Source organism: Aythya fuligula, chromosome Z, assembly GCF_009819795.1.
Source record: "Aythya fuligula isolate bAytFul2 chromosome Z, bAytFul2.pri, whole genome shotgun sequence".
Taxonomy (NCBI): domain Eukaryota; kingdom Metazoa; phylum Chordata; class Aves; order Anseriformes; family Anatidae; genus Aythya; species Aythya fuligula.
This window is the reverse complement of record NC_045593.1, coordinates 58,144,492-58,166,723: the sequence shown is the minus strand read 5'-3', so window position 1 is coordinate 58,166,723 and position 22,232 is coordinate 58,144,492. Positions and strand designations below refer to the sequence as shown.

General features: G+C 40.5%; 1 protein-coding gene across 1 annotated transcript in view; it reads left to right on the top strand.

Moving 5' to 3' along the window:
- The first annotated feature begins 8,003 nt into the window (after positions 1-8,003).
- SLCO4C1 (solute carrier organic anion transporter family member 4C1) overlaps positions 8,004-22,232 on the top strand; it is a 31,240-nt gene continuing 17,011 nt past the window's right edge. The window contains exons 1-3 of the mRNA XM_032206314.1: positions 8,004-8,277; positions 13,562-13,825; positions 20,826-21,020. Of these exons, the coding sequence (XP_032062205.1) occupies positions 8,004-8,277; positions 13,562-13,825; positions 20,826-21,020 (733 nt within the window). The remainder of the gene's footprint in view (positions 8,278-13,561; positions 13,826-20,825; positions 21,021-22,232) is intronic.

Genomic DNA, 22,232 nt, shown 5'->3' with positions numbered 1-22,232 from the left:
CATCTCCTGAGGTGCTAGGAAGCTCCTCCATGTTGGTTTCCCTGGGGCTGCTGGAGGGCTCTGGGTTGGGGGCAGGAGTCACTGCTGGGGCGGCAGCTGGGCTGGGGGGTACCTGTGGTTCTTGCCTGCTGTTCTGCGGCAGGGTGGGAGATACCAAGGCCCAGCAAACTGTGGGTCTCCCTGCTGTATGATCACACAGTGACACCAGTTAAATGGTGTACAAATATTGCTGTACATTTCCAGTGGTTGAGCTCCAGCAGTTTGACCAGGAGCTCTTTCTCCAGGCTGGAGAGACACAGGGTACCAGTGTCAGAATTCTTCAGCATGAGTGCCTATGAACACTTGGTCCCAGAGATGAGCCCCAGCAGCTGGCACAGCCAGGACAGCAGGGGCAGGAGCAGCGATGGGTTCGCCTGGAAGAGGTACACCCAGTTGTGCTGGTGGAGCGTGCCCACAGAAGCCCTGGGCACCAGCCCTGCAACACATGGCCAGGCTGCTTTGGGACAAGGGCAGCTGGGCCTTCCTGAGCTGTTCCTGCCTGGCAGGTGATGACTGACGCTGTTGCAGATGCTCTCATGATGAACTCTTGAAATTTGTCATTCACCTGTCTTGAGTGCACTGCAAAGCTCAGTCTTCCTCTTGCAGAGAGGGCACTTGTGCTTGCTGTCAGTCCACTGCTGGATGCAGGTGAAACAGAGCTGGTAGAGGCATGGCCCTGCATAAGCTGAATCACCCCAGATGTTGAGGCATATGGGGCAGTGATTGTCCAGGTTCATGGCCATGCTATCCACATGCTGTGGTGGGCTGGGGAGAGCTGAGGTTGATTAGCTGCTCCCTGTCACTGACACTGCAGCAATGTCTGTCACACTAGAAAAGGAAGAAGGAGGCCGTAGTCATTCATTGGCCTGGGGAGGGGTCCCTCAAGAAGGAAGCCCTCTCAGCTTCCCAGGGTGAAGTGTCCCCATACTGCTCACCCCTGCTATTGCAAGCTCACCATCTGGGTGTCCTGTCTGCCTGATCCAAGCAGGGCCAGGGAAAAAGTCACAGTTAGTCACAGCACAGTTAGCATCTCTCTGAGCACGTGTGGTGGTTTTATTCAGCTGGGCAGCTGAACTTCACCACAACCACTCTCTCACTCCCCCTCCTCAAAGTGAAAGGAAGGAGGAGGGGAGAGATACAATGAAAAAGGTCCAAGGGTGGAGATAAGGACAAGGGGAATCATTCAACAATTATCATCATGGGCAAAACAGAGTCACCATAGGGAAATTAATATAATTTACTACCAGTGTCAATTATTATTTTTTATTTAAAAAGATTATTTAAATTAGTGACAAGCTAGAGCAGTGAGAAAAACAACAACAACAAAAAAAACACAACAAACTGAAAACACCTTCCTCTCATCCTCCCTCTTCTACATCATCATCTTAGTGGCCCTTCAATGGACTCACTCTGGCAGCTATATGTCTTTCTTGTACTAGTGAGCCCTGAACTAGACACAGTACTTCAGGTGTGGCCTCACCAGGAATGAATATAAGGAAACTGAGGATGAAGACCGAGCAGTAGAATGATCACAAAGGTGGAGTGCATTTTCACTTACCGTATGAATGTTACAGATTAAATTCACTGCTAAAAAAAAAAAAAAAGGAGCTGCCATCATGGTCAGATAAGCATTTAAGAGAGAAACTTTGTGGAGTACCTGCTCCTGCTCTTCATATGCAGAATTTAGTTTACTTCATAAATCATTACTAACTGCTTGCCACTAGAGGTCATGTATTTGCTGATGGAACAAAGTAAGAGTCAGACCTTAACAAACAAACAAACAAACAAAACTAAGGGCAAAAACAGAAAAAAAGAGACTGTCAAGCTCTAGAAAACACTGAAACTAGTGTTTCTGAAACTAAATGAAATAATTGGTCCTTCTGTCTTCATCGGTTCATTAGATTCCAAGAGTAGAAAACAATCCATGGAACTCACTATGTGAGAAATCAACGACTGTTAATTTTGTCACATTATCAATGAATGTGAAACATGAAATCTGAAGAAAACAGGCAAGATTTGGTTAGAAGTAAACTACAGTACTGAGATACAAACAGGAGATGCCTCAAGTTCACACTGGGTAACATTCAATAGACAGTTTAACAAACAATGGTAATAAATGTAGGAATTAATTTCAGGACACCAGTTTAGCCCCTTTACTATCACTAACTATGTAAAACAAACTTGTAAAGACTGATGTCTTTACACTTATATATATACCACTGCAGAATAAATTGGCTCATCTTCCCAAGGAGAAAAATGTTGCAGAAGTAAAAATAGAAGGTCCATGACTGAAGCCTTTAACAAGATAACCCTCCAAGAAAATTTCTCTTTCGCCATATGCTCAAAACGTGGAAAAATTGATGTTGGTTCTTTGTACCCCTACTGTTGACAGAATTAGACATAAGGTCGATTAAATGATAGTTTATTTAAATTAGCATAGACACAAAACACTAAAGGTACCAACACTGTAAAGGTAATGCTACTTTGGCAGAATCACATGACTGCCCTGAGGCACAATGTCATTTAGGGACACCTTTAACTAGTTCAGATCCTACAGCACAAAATTACCTAGGTACTCCATAGGTTTTAATTTGTTCACTTTCAAAAGAATAAAAAGAAACAAAAGCAGATCATTTTTGCATAAATAATGAGACAACTACACACAAAAAATCTAAATGCTGATTTTATATTGTTTCCAAATTAAATATGTCATCAGGATTTAAATGGAATTAAGATTTTAGTTCAGATATGAAACAATGAAGTTGGTCAAGAAAAGGATGACTGATGTATTAAATTTCTGGTTCTGCAAGCCAAGAAAACAGGCTACATTCTGCTCTATTATGAGTCTTTTGGGGTGCTAACGTATCCCAGTCCCTATGCCTGCCTGTATTGAGTTTATGTGGCACGGGTTTTGTGATGAGAGTGGGCACAGGGAGTCTACAGGGGGAACTTCCATGAGCTGAGTTCAGAAGATGGCCCACGTTAGATAAGGGCCAGTTTCAGATGGATACAACAGGGACCCACCACTGGCCAGAGCCAAGGCAGTGAGCGATCCTGGGTGTGCTTCTGGAAGAATAGATTTAAGAAAGGGAAACAAACAAACAAGAAAACCTACTGTGTAACAACAGCTGGGAGGAATGAATGAGAAAATGTGAGAGATTCAGCCCTGCAGCCCCCCATGTGAGTGCCACAGGAGGGCAGGAGGTGCTGCAGGCAGGCAGCAGCAGTTCCCCTGCAGGCTGTGCAGGGAGAGGCCCCTGGTGGAGCAGGCTGTCCCCCTGCAGCCCATGGGTCCCACATGGAGCAGATCTCCACGCTGCAGCCCCCCCATGGGTGGAGGAGCCCCCGGTGGAGCAGGTGGATGTGTCCTGGAGGAGGCTGTGGTCCATGGAGAGCCCCCGCAGGAGCAGGCCCCGGGCCGGAGCTGCAGCCCGTGGAGAGGAGCCCACGCAGGAGCAGGGGCTCTGGGGGGAGCTGCTGCCCACCTGTGGGGGACCCGTGCTGGATCAGTTTGCTCCTGGGGGATGGATGGACGCTGTGGTATGGAGCTGTGTGGGAGCAGTGCTTGAAGAGCTGCTGCCTGTGGGCAGCCCCTGCAGGCTCAGATCAGGAAGGACGGCATCCCATTTGAGAGACCCCATGTGGAGCAGGGCAAGAGAGGGACTGTGAGGGAGTGGCAGAGACAAAGCATCAGGGACTGACCACAGCCACCATTTTCTGTTCCCCTGTGCTACTCAGGGAGAGGAGATAGAGGAGGGTGGATGGGGGGAAGGTGTTTTTAGTTTGTTTTTAGTTTCTCACTTCTCTAGCTTGTCAGTAATAGGTCGTCAAATATATTAATCTCCCTATGCTGACTGTTTTGCCTGTGATGATAATTGTTGAGTGATCCCTTTATCCTTATCTCCACCTACGTGCTTCTTTTTTTTTTTTTTTTCATGTGTTTTCTCCTCTTCTGTTGAGAGTAGTGGTTGTGCTGAGATACCTATAGTGTTAAACCACCGAAATGGGGAAGTATACTTAGAAGAGATGTTAATTTCTTCCTTTTGAATATCAACAAATAGATAAAAATTCAAGATTCAAACTTTTTCTTCACTGGAAAAAAAACAAACAAACAAACACAAAAACTCATAGAAATGAAGATATTTCAATAGAAGAAATCAAACTGTTTAACAATTTATTTTGTATGAAATCCAACCTAGATCAATTAACTCAAAACGTATTATAAGAATCCAGCACAATCCACTTTGCATCTTATTTTACCTCTGGTAGAGTCAATGGAAGTATTGTACTGACAAAATGTTGTGCTATATTTTTGGGACGTAATCTTCTTACAATGAGAAAGTAGGGCTGTATACCACTTGGCCTTTAAATGAGAGCAGAATGTCACACAGAATATCCACAAAGCTTCGTAATTTTTTTTACAGACATGTCTTTCCCTTCATACCCTACCCCCCAAATTCTTCACAAGAAAGACACTGTAGTTACATTTTATTTATTTTCTCTCTATATACGTCATTATTCTTAGCTGAACCCTATTATTACCAACAGTTTACATTATCAGCTACCCATTGACAGGTTTTGAGATGCTTGAAAAAAAGTTTTACATATGTACTTTTCACCTTACTGAATGTAAAACTCAACTGCTTTCCAAATTCAGAGAATAACATTTCTCAAACATTTTAAAATTAATCTCTATTTCTTAAGCAAATCCACAGGTCTTATTCCTGTGGTGGATTTATGTCTGATGAACAACATGGCATGCCATGACACCAAGCAACAGGAGAACTCCTAGGACTTCTGAATCTGCAGAAGCTGCAAGGGAACAAATACAAGACTGTGAAGAGGGATTTAAAATAGTTCCCCAAATATAGCAATTTTTTTTCAACATAGCAAATTTATTCTTTAAAATACTAGTTTGCCTCCCCAAAATGTATTTCAGTGTGATACATCAGTTTTATTTCTCCTAGATTGCAGTTTCCCATTCCCACTTCACAGGAACTTTGGATCAGAAAAAGACATCAGAGATAGGCAATTCTTGTGCCTTTATTCTAGTCATAAATTGATTGTGCTCCGTCTAAAGAGTTTTATAATTCAATAAATCTATTAGAAGTTTGCTCCCAAACTCTCCCCCCTTAAAGATTAATCACCTTTGAACTTAGAATAAAAAAATAATATGGTCGGTTTGATCATTTGTTTCAGATTTTTCTTTTTGTCTTTCTTTTCCTTATGGTAGTTTATTGATTCTTGAAGAGCTGCTGCCTGTGGAAAACCCACACAAGATCAGTTCGGGAAAGACGGTATCCCATGGGAGGGACCCCACATGGAGCAGGGGCAGAGGAAGGCTGTTAAGGAGTGAATGAGAAGCTGAAATGAAGTGTCTAGGCCTGACTGAAGCCCCCATTCACTGTTCCCTTGCGCTGTTTGAGGGGAGGAGGTAGAATAGGGTGGCCGATGCATGGGGAAGGTATTTTAGTTTGCTTTTAGTTTCTCTCTGCTTTTGTCTGCTATCAATAGGCAATAAATAGCATTAGTCTCCCTATGCTGAATATGTTTTGCCCATGATGGTAATTGATGAATGATCTCCCAATTTTTATCTCAACCCATGTGCTTTTTTTTTTTTCATCTATCTTCTCTTCCTCTCCTGATGAGGAGATGAAGTGAGATAGAGGTGTGGTGACTACCTACTGCTACACCACCACAATTAGTTCTAATAAAAATACACATACATTGTATGGTCACATTCACCTTTTCCAGCAGCAATTTCCATCCAGTCCATCAAATTATTCCCCTTAACATCTATTATCGTTTTTAACTCTGCAGTCTAGATACCTTCCTAGAAAGCTGTTGTTGATTGACATTTTCAGGTGGGTTGTATATCTAGTCTTGAATGTTGTGAATTTAAACTTATATAATAGTTTTAAATGATGTCTCATAATAAAGCATTTTATAAAAATTGTTAGGATCTGCTGCATTTCTCTATAAATTGCCTGTTAAGAAGCAACAGTATCACTCAAGCAATAAAACCAGTGCAAATATACCTCGTATTTTATTTCTCTATTTGTCTCCCTCTCCCTGTGGCTTTCTCCTAAAATCTGTATTCTAGTAGGTGACATAAACCCTCTTGAGAGTTCATTCCTATTTAATTCTCTGGTTCATTCTGTAAGGGCCTAGAGCAGACACCACAGTACTACAACTCCTACACTTTCTTAAAAAATGTTCTTGACTTCAGCTGGGCAGACTATTTTTCACAGTGAGCTCCACTTCTCTTTTTCCCTTCCTTTCTGTAACCTTCCTGTGATGATAAAACCAAAACCATCATCTGGGAGGGGGCCCAGTAGATGAAGATAACAAAAAGCCTGACAGACCAAGCAGATCAAGGGAAGACGGTACAATTATTTAGCAGTTTAGTGGATCATTCTTACTACTTTAGCACATAAGTGCTTTAGCGAAGATCAGGATATTACTTCTAATGATATGTCCTATTTTATTTTAATTAGATGAAAGAAAAAATACAATAAAATGCAAACAAACAATTAAAAAAAAATCCACATAGGCAAAGATGACCTTACTGATATGCTATTCCTGAAACAGATTAGCTTGCCAGCTAGTTTAGGCACATCCTTAGACCTCCCAAGAGGCTAGCTACAGGGATATATTTTGGTAACCAGATGAGGAAAAAACATCCCTGTCTACAGACCGAAGTGATGACAAGCTAATTTCAGGGTCTGGGGCCATCACTGACTAGCCGAGGAATGATTTGCTGGGGAGTAGCTACCTGTGGGCTCTGGCTGTAGGGTGTGGGCAAAGCCCAAGGGGGACTGTGAGGTAGCTGAGGCAGGGGCAGGTGAGGAAGGTCCAAGGTCCAGGGAACCCCGCAGGTCCCAGCTCCTGCCATTGTCCCTAGAAAGAGCAGCAGCAGCAGGGAGAACTTTTTTTTTTTTTTTATTTTTATTTTTATTTTTATTTTTATTTTTATTTTTATTTTTATTTTTATTTTTATTTTTATTTGTCATTGCTTTGCTTTGTTTTTCAGAGGGTTATCTCCATGTAGCTGCTAACAAATATTTGAAAGTGCATACTTCCCTCTGACGAGCTGTGACACCATGGGAAGTGAGGTTGGGACTGCAGGAGGGGAATTCAGCAGGGAATTCAGGAGGATGACCAAGCTTTCAGTGCGACCCTGAGCCAAAGCCACTGATGGCATCTCCACTTTATTCCACTTACCTCTAAAGCACTGCACTCTCGAAAAGGTGAAAAACTACGAGACACACCTGTGCTACCCTAGATTAACGCTAGTGGTGGCAGCTAAGTGATCCCTGGTCTCCTTCCCGGTCGATCCTGCACAGATGAGTGAAGTAATTCCCACCCCGCACTTCCTTGTGTGCTCGACAAGTTACCGCGGCCGGTGTCCGAGTGACTTGCTCGATGACGGGAAGCTCCTGCGGGTGGAAACTTTCTACGCTGCAGCCGGGGAATGGCATTTTGTAAGGATGACATTTGCAAAGGCCAGTTGTGTTTTTTTTTTTTTTTTTTTTGTTTTTTTTTTGGGGGGGTGGGGGGTGGATTGTGAGTGGGTTTCCACACCGAGGGAAGCGTGCCAGCTCGCTTGCCTAAAGCGGGAAAGCACCGCGGCGGGGCTGGGCTCCCCCTTCTCCGCAGCCGTCCCGAGGAGCGCTCCGAGGTGTTTGGCAACGGCCGCGGCAGCCCTAACGGCCCGGCCCTGCCCTCCCGGCCCCGGGGCGCTCCTCGGGGGCAGCCGCCGCCGTCCTTGCCCCGGCCAGGGCGTGGCGTGGCGGAGCCGGGCTCGGCCTCGGGAGGAGGGGGAAGCCGCCGCCACCTGCCCCTGCCCCTGTCTCCTGCGGGGCCCGAGCCGGGCCCGGTGCCGCCCCGCCCTCCTTCCCTCCCTCCCCGTCGGTATTTAGGGAGAGCGTCGCGCCCCGGCGTTGTTCGCAGCCGGTACCGGCATGAAGGGAGACGGCATCGAGAACCCGGCCTTTGAGCCCCCCAGCCCCGACCTCAGCGGCCAGCGACACGCGAGCCGTGCTGGTGCCGATGCTGGTGCCGATGCTGAAGCCCCGGCACCAGCCCCAGCCCCGTCCCCAGCCCCGTCCCGAGGCGTGGCGGAGGCGGCCGAGGAGGGTCCGTGCGGCTGGGGCCGGTGCACCCCCAAGGTTCTGCAGCTCTGCAACAACCCCGAGGGCTACCTGGCTGCCTACAGCCTGCTGGCCATCTTCCAAGGTAACCGCGGGCTTGCAGCCCTGGGCAGGTGGCGGTGTGTCTGTCCCCGGGCCAGCCGGCACCGGGCCGCAGGGTAGGGCACAGAGGTGCTGGCTCCAGCACGGAGCTGCCCGAGCCCGGTGCCATTGCTGAGCTGTGGCGGTAGCGGCTGCGCCAGGGGAAGAAGGTACCCCAGGGCTGGAGAGGGAAGTTGCTTGCACAATGCTGCTCTCCATACTCAACTCTATTCTTCTTTTTATTTTCTTTTTCCGCCTGCCTCTGAACACCGCCGAGGCTTTGGCCCTGCCAGCGTTGTGCTCCTGTTGGTACTGCTTCCCCATCACTCACAACAAAACATAAAAGCCAGAAAACAAAGCATGAGCTATAAGTGTACACAGAGCTGCTGTGCATTTTGTTACCTGACTGCTAATTTAAAAAAAAAAACAAGCTTGGCATGGTTGGGTGGAACCCTGGGTGATTAAGATGGCTTTCAAAAGTCTAATCTTGTTCTGTGGATCACACTGCACGTATCTGTCTAATGCTTAACTAACAGCTTAACTTTAGGGGAATGCGAAGTTCAGCTTTCTCTTAATTTCTGTTGTTCAGCTTCAGGTATTCTCATCCTTATTTTCTGTAGTTGGTGATGAGATTTGTTAGGACTTTAGAGAGCCTTCAGTTTAGCACTTCATAGGACTAGCTAGAAAAGAAAGCTGTGTCACCTGAAAAAGTCTGAGGCTTTAAAGCTGATCTGTGTTGCACATAAAGAATGTGGCTGGGGGAGAGTGTGCACAGGTCCTGTGCTAAGAGAGCAAGTTGCTTGTGCTAAAGGCAACCAGGGTGTGGATGGCTGTATACCTGCCTGGAACCAAACTGAGATCATTGGGATGGTCTTGGGAGAGCTGAGCTGGGGGCTCTTCTTACACCGAGAAAAATATGACTGCTGCTCACATTGCTTGGGAAAATTTTGTAGAAGAACAAGTGTCTCTCAGAGCATGTCTTCACAAATTCTTTTTGATTTTAACCTGTTTTCAATCTTGTTTTTCTTAACATACATCTTTTAGGTTAGGAAAGTGTCTAGAGTTTTGAGTAGTATCTGTTGTTCTTTCTCTGTATTTGAGAAGCCATGCTGCAGCTGTTATGAGCAGGAGATGATTACTGTTTTCTTGCCTTAGCTCACACTGTCTCTAACAGTAAAAAGAATCAGTCAGAATCAATTTTAGAATCATAAAGATTAGAGAAAACCTCCAAGATCACTTGGTCCAACCATCCCCTTACCACCAGTGTCACCCACTAACCCATGTTCTTAAGCACCATGGCCAACCTTTCCTTGAACACTCCCAGGGACAGAGACGCCACCACCTCCCTAGGCAACTCATTCCAGTGACTGCTCTTTCTGAGAAGAAATGTCTCCTCATTTCCAACCTAAACCTTCCCTGGTGCAACTTGAGGCCATTCCCTCTAGTCCTATCACTTGTGAGAAAAGGCCGACCCCCAGCTCCCCACACCTTCCTTTCAGGTAGTTGTAGAGAGCAATAAGGTCTCAATTGAGCCTCCTCTTCTCCAGACTAAACAACCACAGGTCCCTCAGCTACTCCTAATAGAACATGTGCTCCAGGCCCTTCACCAGCTTCGTAGACCTTCTCTGGATACACAACAGAAGAATTTCTTACATAACAGACTTCTTTGACAACTGAGTTGCCGAAGACTTATTAGAGATAGGAAACTGAACATGACCGAAAACTGACATCGAAACATTTCAGAATATATTGTACTAAACTGCATCTTGACTACTTCCAGCACTTCAACTTATTATAGCAATGTTTCTTAAAATCTAGGTTGTGTTGAGTGCTTGTTTGGCTGAATAATATCACTTGAATTTTACCTTTTATTAAAAGGGTAGGTTTTCAATAGCAAAAAATTTTTAAATCTCCAGAATATCTGTCCCCTTAAGATGCTATGTGTGTTCCTTAAGATGCTTACTTTGGTCTTGTTACCATAAGCATAGATGCATAGATGTATGCTAGACCTCAGAGGGATATCTATAATCTAGTTCAGATTTTGGGCCGTAGTGTATGGAAACATCTGATGTTTCTTTGAAAGCTGATGTAGGCCTGGCTACCGTATACTTTGTGGCATTCTTAAAGATTTGTTATCTGAACTTTCTGAACAAGTACCTTTTGCTTTGGCTAGCCTGTGGGAGGAAACTGGGCAGTGAAGACTAGAACTGCCACTCTTTTTTGAGAAGCAGAAAAAACAAGAACAGTTTACAGACAAGATTCAGTGCTGTATGTGATGCTGCAAAAATATTCAGGTGTTGCAGTTCCAGGGTTTAGGTAACTTCCAAATCCTAGTTGTGTGGTGCATGTTTTCATCTAAACTGCTGCTGTACTCTGGGTTTGTTTCTAAGTATTTGATTTACTCTCCAAATTGCAGCAATAATCACTGAGGAAGATAAAATGTAAACATTTTGTATTGACAATGTACCTCTAGGAAAACTTTATCCTACTGTGCTGAACAATAATGAAGTAATCATTAACATGTTCCTGATGTGTAGAAGTCTTTGCAGTTGACCCTTTACAGACTGAGTGAAGACAGTAGGTAGTTATCTGCAGTGTATGAGGAAGTGTGTGTGTGTAACTGAGGTCATGTGCTTCTCAGGTTACTTTCTAGCTGGCCTAGAAGAGAGGTGGTTGTTATCAGTAGCAGCTGATTTTCTCTATTTCAGCTAATTAGTAGATTCCAGGTGAAACTTAACTCTGTTTTTGTCTGTTTTTGTTTCAAGTACAGGTGAAACCTGTATTTCCAGAACAGAAAATACTTATTTGCGTAGAACACAGTTACATGACTAATACCTGATTTCTGTATGGCACTTGAATTGCATAAATGTATGATTGCGTCTTGCAATACAGTAACTGGATATGCTGCAGTTCATAGTTACAGTAGCACACAAGGTAAAAGTTATCTCACTACTTTGAACACAAGAAAGTCTATTTATTTTAGATGTCAGTAATACTTCTGTTAAACAAAGCAACAGAACTAGTCTTTGAGATTGGCCCAGTCTAATCTAGCTGAAAATTCTAGGTAACACTAATGTTTTATATCCTGATTAGATTTGTTACTGGAAGGACACTTATTTTAATGGAGTGTCTGCAAACTACTGCTTTAAATCTGTTACAATAACTGTAGAGTACTCCTTGGTAAATGGATGAATAAAATATGGTCTTTTTTTTTTTTTTTTTTGTTAGAGCAAAAGAACTTGGTTTATGATTAATCGGTGTTTTAGGGATCAGTGCATGGTGTACTTAAGCATGTGGTAGGACAGTAATGTTTTGGATGTCGACAGTTAAAACATAATCTCTATACTACTATTTAAGTGTTGAGATCAAACAGGTTGTGTTTTTCCTGAGGAGACTTTAGTGGTTATCCACTAGATGATGGCATCAGAGACGTTGTGCTGCCATTTATCACATCTGCATTTTTACAGTTGAAATCTAATTATCCAATAAAATTGGATTGCATTGCAAGGTTGCATTGCAAGGTTTTTTATAGCTTTTAGGTTGTAAATTCAAAGGAGACAGCTAAACAACAAGCAAAAGACAATGCCTTCTAATTTGGTAATCAACTCGTTGAGTAGGTCACTTACTTCACATGAATGTTTTAAAGCTTTAGCAAATGTTCAATGTGCTTTTCAAATAGGAAAATTTGTTTGTTCATTCCTTCATGCTAGCATTGTTCTTTGGTCACTGCTCCTTTAGAAGAAAGTTTCCAAAGGAATAAATAATTGCATGGAGACACACCTGAATACTTCTGTTAATCCTATATGAATTTAAGTGTGGTGGCCAGACTGACAGGTGAAACTATCTTAATAAAAAGGCCACAGTGGTGTATCAGAAAATTAAGATTGTAAGGAGGCGGCTCTTGGTACAGAAAGCTGAAGTGCTTAGTTGTGGGAAAGATTCCAGTGATAGGAAAACAGCTGGTTGATCACAGTTCTAGAGTAATTTTTTTAATAAGTAGGGGACTCTAGACAGCTCTGAAATTCAGCTTTGTGTAGTTGCACTTCTGGACAGTGCAATGCTTGTTGAAAGCTAACTTAAATCTATTGCTGTCCCCAGCCAGCCGTCGTCCTGTGCTGTTCTTGGAACAATAGTAGAGAATCATGTTTGAATTTTTAGGAATAAGAGGGATAACTATAGGGCCTGTGTCTGAAGAGATGCTAAACAGTCATCTCTGAGGTTTCAGAACTCTGAATCTTATTTGCAGCTGTGACTTCAAGACCTCCTAACTTTCCCAATGTATACATTTTATTACAGGCACAATTTAATTAGACTATCAGGGAGTTATTTAGCAATGTTATAAAGTACAGATATTCATCTCATTTGTAACAGAATCATATTTTCGGGACTGTTAAAAATAAACTTTAGCTACTTTGCATTGTCCCAAATGCAAACAGAACATGAGGCAGATAGAAATTAGTACCTGCAGCCAAAGCTTTTGTAAAAATGCACGGTGTGTATAAGCATTCACTGGAAACTGCAACTGGCTTAACTTCTGCTTTTGGATCAGTTGTTTTTTGGAGTTTGCTTTTTGCCTCTGCCTAAGTAGGGCAGTTCTTGCAAGGCCTATTTTTTCCAGGTCGTCTGATACTTCAGCTTCAGAGAAAATAAAGATTCAGAGGGCAAACATTTTTGTCAGTTAAAGTAAATCACCTCAGTTGCCCTGAAGGAGTTGCAGTGTTTTCAAATAGCTTTATACTTTTTTAATATTGTAGTGGAAGATGCATGTTCAAAAGCCTTCTTATATCTTTTCTTTGTGATCATAGGGAGGAAATATGTTTGATACAATTATTTGAAGGCTATGTATTGTTAAATAACTTGATTCAGTCTTAGTTTGTAGTCTAATGCAGGTCACTACCTTGACTAATTAATTTTAATTTGTACAGTATCTTCTGAAAACGTAATATAGTCACTTTGAAGTTTGTGCTTCAAACTGAACCTGGAATCTGAATGGAATACATTAGCAGAGCTTGGGGCATGATAGTTTGCTGGATGAATACTTGAGTGCTAAATCTTTAATGCCCACAGGAGAGAATAAAATGGAGTAGTTCCTGTGCAGATTGGCTGGTTTAAATTGTCAATGTGTTAATCCACTATATGCTCAGATTTTAATGTTAATAAATACCTTAAAGTGTGGCTTTGCAAGTATATTCATTGTAACCCTTCTGTTACACAATAGTAAGTTTACTGTTGCAACCCCATCAAATTAAGTACTTTTGACTAAGTATGTTTTTTTTGTTCTCTTGCAGGTATTGTGGTAAATGGCCTGATTAACATTAGTATTTCAACAATTGAGAAGCGTTATGAGTTGAACAGTTCCCTCACTGGCTTAATCTCTGCAAGCTATGACATTGCTTTTTGTATATTGTCACTTTTCGTATCTTTCTTTGGAGAAAGAGGGCACAAACCACGATGGCTGGCTTTCTCAGCATTTATGCTAGGATTGGGCTCACTTATATTTTCCTTACCACATTTCAGTAGTGGAAAATACCAATTTGGAGCTAAGCGTGAAGGTAAGCTTATTCTTATGTTTTGGTTTATTTTTTTTTTTTCTGAAATCTCCATAGTGAGCTAGTGCAACTTTTAATTTGGTAACCCTTAGTTAATCTTTGAAGCCCTAAAAGTGGGGTAACATTGTCTCTAACAATGGAAGTGAAAGTGAAATCCATGAGTTCAAGAGCTGTCTCTACACTGGACTTGCTTTTTCAGAAGAGGTCTGAGTCAGATCTGTACTTACATGCAATGGTAGAGTAAAATGCTTTTTTATTTGGACTGATGAATGCAATGAAAACCTAACTTGATTAAAAATGATTTGACTTTTTCTTTGTGAATAAGGATACAAGTATGTGGTGATTTTTACCTTGCTGGGCAGCTGAACTCCAAACAAAGGCCTTGTAGAAGCACAGAGAAAATTATTCTGTACTTCCCATCAAGGAGAAATGTTTGTGTCCTGGGAAGCAGGGCCTCAATACACATAGTGGTTGTTTAGGAGGACAGATGTCTTCATAATGAGAGCACCACTCTCCTTTCCCTTCCATGCCTTTTATTGCTGAGTGTGACTGCATAAGGCATGGAATATCCCCTTGGTTGGTTTCTCAGCTGCCCTGTTGCCATTCCCCACCTCTTGCCATCCTACTGTCTTCTGCGTGTTGGACAGTCTTGGTGCAGTGCCAGCACTGCTCAGCAATAGACTACACACTGGTGTGATACCAATGCTGTTCTAGCTGTAGGTGCAGAGCACAGCACTACATGGGCTGCTGCATAACATAACATAGCTGTTAACGCTATCCCAGCCAGACCCAGTATGAAGATAGGTTAGAGAAGTAGAATAAATCTTAAACAAAAGCTGTCAGGCTTACTGTCTTCCTGTCAAAAGGCTACTACATATTGCAATTTTGTTGTGCTTTGAACTGTTGTCTACTGTAAAATCATCCTGAATAATTCATTAAGAAGTTTCACTAGGTTTGTCTAAAATGATGATGTAAACTTGTGGGTTTGTTTGAAATATAGAGGAAACACTCAAAACTGAACTGCACAGAACAAAACGGTACTGAAATGGTGGTAGTCTGCTCTGAGATCTTATGTAGCTTTCCTCATAAAATGACTTTGAGTCCTGTAAATTTAATGCCACATACTTGTATCTCTATGTAGTGGCTCACCTGTAGTTAATAAAGAAACGTCCAGATATCTTTAAAGTAGGTTGACTTAATCTTTGATTGTTTTAATTGTTATTGTAGTGCTTAACCAGATGTGTCTATAATAACTAAGCGTATTAGAGTGCTAGTTTAAAAAAAAAAAAAAACAACAAAAAAACAGTAGCTATTGAGCAATCTTACGGAAGGTTCTTAGTATTCCAGTTGTTGATTCTCAGGTCATTTTTTGTGTTCATCACATCTTGCCTTGCACTTCCATGCGCTATCCAGATATTGACCATTAATTAAACAACTTTGGTTATAGGTGAACTGTTGTTTGCCATCCAACAGATAGATGTCAGAAGTTAGTTCAAGTTTTAATGGAGTAAGGGCAAATTGGAGGAAAATCAAAACAAGATTTTTCAATGTTTGGAGGCTACAAACAAGAGATTATATATAAACCCATAGTAGAACAGCAACAGCTTAGTTGCTTCTGGCTATGCTACAGAACTTTTTCCCAATGTCAGTTTTAGTATTACCCTCCCTACTCCACTAGTATGTAAGAGAAGCTGAACTTAATTTAAATAATGTTCTGACGTGTTTTTAGCTTTGTTTTTTATTGAAATGAAATATTGACTGAGCAGGTGTTTTGAAGGGAGTCAGCAAAGTATTGCAACTAATCTCTTCGCCCTTGTACCAATTCTGTTTGGAATCTCAGTCTGTTCCTGTTTTATCAATACGTCTGCCATTTCATTTGCCTTTAAAGATGCTGTAGGAATTCTATACCTTAAGTTCTATATTAACTTCTTGAAATCTAAAAGCTAGAAAATTTCAAATGGAGCATGTGCTTTTTTTCATGTCCCTTTAAGCTGATCAAAATCATGCTGTTTCTTTGACTGTTGTAATACAGATGCCCAAGGTGTGACTGCTGAAGTGAGCAGATTTAAGGTCCTAAGCTGACTAAAACCAAATGCTATCAAAGATAAATGACTACAAAGTCCAGGGCATGCGTGGACTATGGAAGACTGAGTATAAGTCTACAGGTGCCATTCAGCAGCATCCTTTAACAGTGAAATTAACCACAGTACATGATTTTATTATATGTCTGATTTAGCTAATTCTGATGTTGATGAAATGTCTATATGAAAAGGCTATGCACTTAGTTGTAGAATTTAATAGCACCCCCCCCCCAAAAAAAAAAAAACAAACACACAAACACCACCCCACAGCCTTCCTTGTTGCTTATTATTTTTGGATGGCTGTTTTATTATAGACTTAATTTATTGGGAGTGAACTCCATTTGGAAGTGTAACATCCTAATTTTGCAGTCTATTTGTTTCTTGGTGCTTTGTATGAAAATGTACCACCTCATCTATTGTTGAACAGTTAACTAGTTGGTTACTTGATCATTTCTGTTCATCAGTTGTATGTAATTAGTGAGTTTCACCTAAAGTATAATTATGAAATATAGTTCAGTGCAACATTTAATATGATTGTCAGGTGAATAAATAAATCTAACATGGAACTTAAACTATTAAACTATGTCTAGTCTCCATTATAAGGCTTGCGGACAACTGGAAGTTATTTTAGCATGCAATGCTCGTGTGCTTTTATTCTGACTATGTGCACACGATACCCTGATAAATGATATCCCTACATGATAAAACTACTGCATTGGACATGCTTATATCACTCTATAGGAATAGCTTAATTTCATTCTTATTGAATGAGTAGCTGACCAGTGGACTACCTGTTTATGGGAAAAAAGTAGCGATAGCAAACACATATCTTGTCTGATCTCCAAAAATTCTTCAGATTAAAAAATGTAATCTAGATGTAGTCATCTGTTTGTTATGATTTATTAACGTTACATAGGGTCTTCAGGTTCTGAGCTGGTTCTTGTATTCGGAGTTAGGAGCTCCATCTAGTGATTTTTTTCTGTAATGAAACTATTCTTTGAGACAGTACAGAGTACTGTAAATACCACAGTAGGAATGATGTTATAATCGACAGACTTTTAAACTTCCATCTCAGTTGAAACAATTGACTTTGTGTGAGATGGCTTTTGCAGCAAATGTGAAACATAGGTATTCACTTCACAGAAGGAGGATAGCTTCATTGTGAGGACCGTCAAGCATTGGAACAGGTTACCCAAAGAGACTGCATGGTCTTTGTCTTTGGGGCTTTTCAAGACCTTGTGGAGTTCTGAGCAAATTGGTCAGTGACTAAATGACCTCCAGATATCTCTAGCAATCTGAATTATTCTATGAATCCCTTCAGTAATGTGTCTTCAGGAAAATATCAGTTTGGGATAACAACAGATGTTAGCCTTTTGAGTGGAAATGCATATGGTGTGATTTAATGAGGTGATGAGTTAGAATGACTTGGGCACCTTTCTTCAGTTCCCTGTTTTGCTGGAAACTCTGAATTAGTCTACTAGGGTCTGAGAATTAATGCATCTTCTCAGAAGGGCAGTTCTTGACACACTTTCTTAGAATATGTTGAGGACAAATTAAAGGCTAAAGCAGGCTGTGGCGTTTGGGTACTATTGGTGATAGATGAGAACATCTTTAAAATGAGGAGGGGTGATGACATTGTGATGCCAGCTTCTAATTTGACTGTTTACTCTTGCACTGTTGGCATGCCTGTTTCTGTTAGCTTTGTTAGCTTTGCTCTAAGACTGAGATTAGTCAGATAATGGGTAGCACTGCTGTTCTTTACTTGGTATGTTTCTCTATAGCACTTACGATATTACAGAACATCTGTCTGTAGAAGCTAAGAATATAGTCTTTATTTAGAATATTTATTGATGCTTTCAGAAAGACCTTCCCTTTCAAAACCTACAGGAGAGACAAACTTCTAAGAAGGAACAGAAACTAAGCTATTTTTTCTTATTCTTCACATCTTGTTTTTTTTTTTTTTTTTAATATTAAAAAGTAAGAACACATACAAAACCAAATGAAAATGAACACATCTACTTGCTGCTTTTTAAGGTGTGAGTAAAGCTAGTCTTGACCTGTCTTGTTTCTAATTAACGTAATTGCTAAAACATCTCACAATTGGTTCTGCCTCCTTGGCTATTATGTTGAATTAGGTCTTTGGGAATACTTCGGCCTTTACATAGCTTGGATTCAGGTAGTTATGTCAGAGGAAAGAATGGAAATATGTTTATAATGACTAACTGTATTTGTGTTGCCATTAAAGCAGCTCTGCCCTTCAAAATACCAGTTAAATCCAGTGACTTTTAGAAGTGAGAACAGGTTTATAGAGAAAAAGTAAATAAGTGGTCAGCCACCCATCTAGACTTTTCCCACAGCCTGGCTTATCTCAGGTTAGACTTCTATGATCATGTAAAAGTCAGTGCCTTTTTTGTTTATAGTTCTTATGACTGCAGCAAACAGGCTTGTGGAACTAATCAAGGTTAGGTTTAACCTGTGCCAATCTGTTTAACTGTTTGAAACTTTGTATTAGTAAAGAAACGACAAGGTTGGATGACACAAATGTCTGAAGTAGGGACAGTAATTTGTCATTTGGCCATTTTGACTTACACTAGTTCAAAGTCTCATAACTTCCGTGGTAAATCCTCTTTGCTTCTAAAATGTTTCTTGCAATGGAATATAGAGTCCATGATCCCTATCAGCAAATGCGTATATATACTTGCTGAATTATCAGACTTATTTATTGATATTTTTTAAGTGATGGAAATAAAGGATTATAACTGTATTAAAGTATATATTGATGGTTCTGTTAATTTTGTAGTTAAAGTCTGGATAGCGTGGTTCTGAAAACAAACTAGTGTGATAGTTATTGTGACAACAAGATAAGTTATCCTATGGCATGTAAACTGAAGAGCTGAAGAGAAGCAATACTCAATTAGCAGCACAGTGGCACAGGCTTTTAGATTTATGTGAACAAATCCACAGGGTGTGCAGATAGTGATTCTTGAACCAATGTCAGAGTTGGATTGCCATTAGTGAGTGTAATCTGCTTATTTCATGTGGCTGTCCCTAGATCTCAAACTGGGCTGTATCTTTCTTTTCACCTAATAAAATTCATGCCATTTCCTTGCACAGTTGCTTGTTTTCAGATATGTATATTAACAAGATGCTTATATATGACACTAAATAAGTAGTTAGGTGCTGTTTTAGACTGACCTAATGGGCATTTAAGGTTAAAATGTATAGAACACGTTTGTGGTTATATATGCTGCACATGAACATGGTTAACAAACTATTGTGGAACGTGGTGTCTTGTGATAATTAATTTTAGATGCTGTGCATAATAATAGTACAAAGTGAACTTGATTTAAGATTTCAGCATTGCTGTTTTCTGTAGAAAATTTGTTAACTGAATTGACACTAAATGGAAAATCTACTCCAGAATTAAAGTTTTGAGAACATTACTTCATAATGTTCCTTATATGACTTCAACATTAAAATGAAGATCCTTCCTAAATAGAAGGAAGGAAAATATTGACTCCTCTTGAAGTGAGGTATTCCATGACTCTATGTTGGCCACTTTTTGTACAGTAGCCCTGATTTACTGATTGTGTGGTACATGACTCTGCTATCACTATTATAGAATCATTCAGGTCAGAAAAGACTTCTATGATCTAGTTCAATGTTTAACCTAGCATGGCCAAGCCCAGCATTAAATCATGTAACTAAGCTCTACTTCTACATGCTTTTGGAAGACCTCCAAGGATGGTGACTCAACTGCTTCCTTGGGCGGTCTGTTCCAATACTTCACAACCCTTTTAGTGAATAAATTTTTTTCTAATACCACCCTAAACCTCCTGTGGTGCAATTTAAGGCCATTTCCTCTTGTTTTATCAAACTATGATGCTGTTCTTTCTGGAGAAAGTTATGATAAACCCCAGGGATGCATTTATGACAACACCCAAGTAGCCTTCTAGTTAAGCAAACTGCATGGCAAGCTTTTTCTTGATCTTTGTTTTGTGAACCCAAAGCATTGATTGGTCTAATTACCTGATCTGGAGATAGTTTTTGTTCCTCAGGATGGCTTGTTTCAGTTTCACTGAACTGACAGGTATATTATCTTTCTTCCTCAGGGTTGTACACTGTTCTTCATAGCAGCTTGGAAAGAAATGTGCTACTAAAAGTGCAGTGATAGCAAGGAGGGGGGAAAGAGAAAACATACCCCCTGACTTCATTTCTTCCTTTTTTGATTCTCTCCTCATAAAGTCAAACATTACAGGAGTGGATGCAACCTTAGGCTGTTCTGCCTTTTGATTCCCTCTTTTGTCTGTATATGTGCATATAGAGACAGAGGCATGGTGGTTTGCGTGGGGTGTGCTTTTTCCAGGGAAGTCCTTTTTCAAAAGCAGGGTATGAGAAGGGAAGACTTTCACTTATGATTCTCACTGCTGTTTTTCCTCTCCAACAGTCCAACTTTCCTCCTGTTTTTCAGGCCACTATTTCCTCTGTCACTTCAAAATGGAGGTTGCTGTTAGTGCTCCGTAGAACCTTTATGAAGTACAAGAACAAAAAAATGTCTGTTTCCAAAGAATGTTCATGAAGTAACTCTTGAATAACCATTTGGTATTTTTTGCATACATAAGGTCAATAATACTTTGAAAAAGCTGAAGTATTTTAATAGGCTATTTCATCCATATTTTCTTCAAGGAATAGAAACAAAAACCAAGCCATAATTGTATTTCTTTCAGAGGGCACTATGTCATGGAAGTCTTGGGTGGTGTCATATAGGACTCTTTAGCAGGGGTGAAAACTAAAATGGGAGCCTAGCATTAATAGTGCAGAATATTTTAGTTAATATTTAGTAGATATGTACATGTAGAACACATACATATCTATCTTCAGTTGGGTAACAATTTTAAAGGTTTTGTGTTTCTGTCATTCAGATACATGCCAAATTTCAGGAACAAGCTCTACAAACTTCACCTGCAGTGCCAACACAAAGTCTTCACTTTCGAACTACCTTTATGTCTTTATACTGGGACAGCTGCTGCTGGGAGTTGGAGGAACGCCACTGTATACTTTGGGGACAGCTTTTATTGATGATAGTGTCCCAAAGCACAAGTCTTCTCTTTATATAGGTAAGTTTTAAAAAGCTGTTTATAACACGCTGTCTGTGTAGATCATAGACTACACTATCTTACAAATTCTTCTATATACTCCTCAAATCTTTTTTCAATTTTTGCTTATATGCATAAAATAGTTCTGTAATACGTAACTGATAGTATTCAGTAAGTGTGAAATTTCTTCAGTAGTTACTTTAGATACCAATAGTTACCATAGATACCATAAGGTCACTTTGCACCTCTCCTGATGTTTCCTATCAGCAACTGAAAGTGATTAATCAAAGTGGTTAATACAGCTTGGCTACAAACAACAAGAATTTTGAGTAAAACTTGCATTCTGTTCTTGTAGGTAATGAAAGCTACTGTTTATCAGCCCAATAGCCATACCTTCCTTTATGCTTCATTTGGTTGTCTTCTAACAATGGGCATCCCTGTCTGTAGGGACACTCCTGTACATCATGAGATCAATGCAGCCCTCTAGTCACAAAAAAATTGGCATTTAAGGAGGAAATAATGGAAGTATGCTTCTCTACCTGAAAGTACAAGGGAAAGTTAAAGGATTGCCTAGAAACATGGAAAATGGATTTATGTCTTACTGTGGGGCTGTTAGAAAATGAAGGAATACTAATTACTTATAGTTTTTAATGCTTCCAATCAGCATTCTGTGTTATATGCATTTTCCCTGCCTAATTGGTTGAATTTTTAGGGTGTTTTCAATGGATATGAAGATGGTCAGTACTTTCGCCATTTCACATATAAACTGGTAGAAGTATATCGGCTGTACTGAAAACTCCCAGAAGGAATTTAAAACATCTTAGATGTCTGGGTTGTTTTCCAGACTCTAAATCGATATCTAAGGAGGCAAAATTGAAATTTTCAGCTTGAAATATTTGAAATAAATGAAACAGAAAATAAAACTGTCTACATGATTAGGGGATCAAGAAATGACCTGAAAAGTCAAGACTTTGCTAAGTATAGAGAAATAAAACGTAATAGGTTGTACAATAATTTGATTCTTGTACAATCTTTGGACAAATGCTGAATTTAGGACAACAGTGTACTCTGGATGATGCATCAAAAATAGATAAGGAGTGGACGGAAAGCTATGCTTTGACTGTAATTCTTTTTTAACTCTAATGCAATGTACCAAGGATTTAAAGTATATTGTGTTGCTGTCTTACACAAACCTTCTTGCATCACAAAAAGCCAAAACAAAAAACCCTAAAA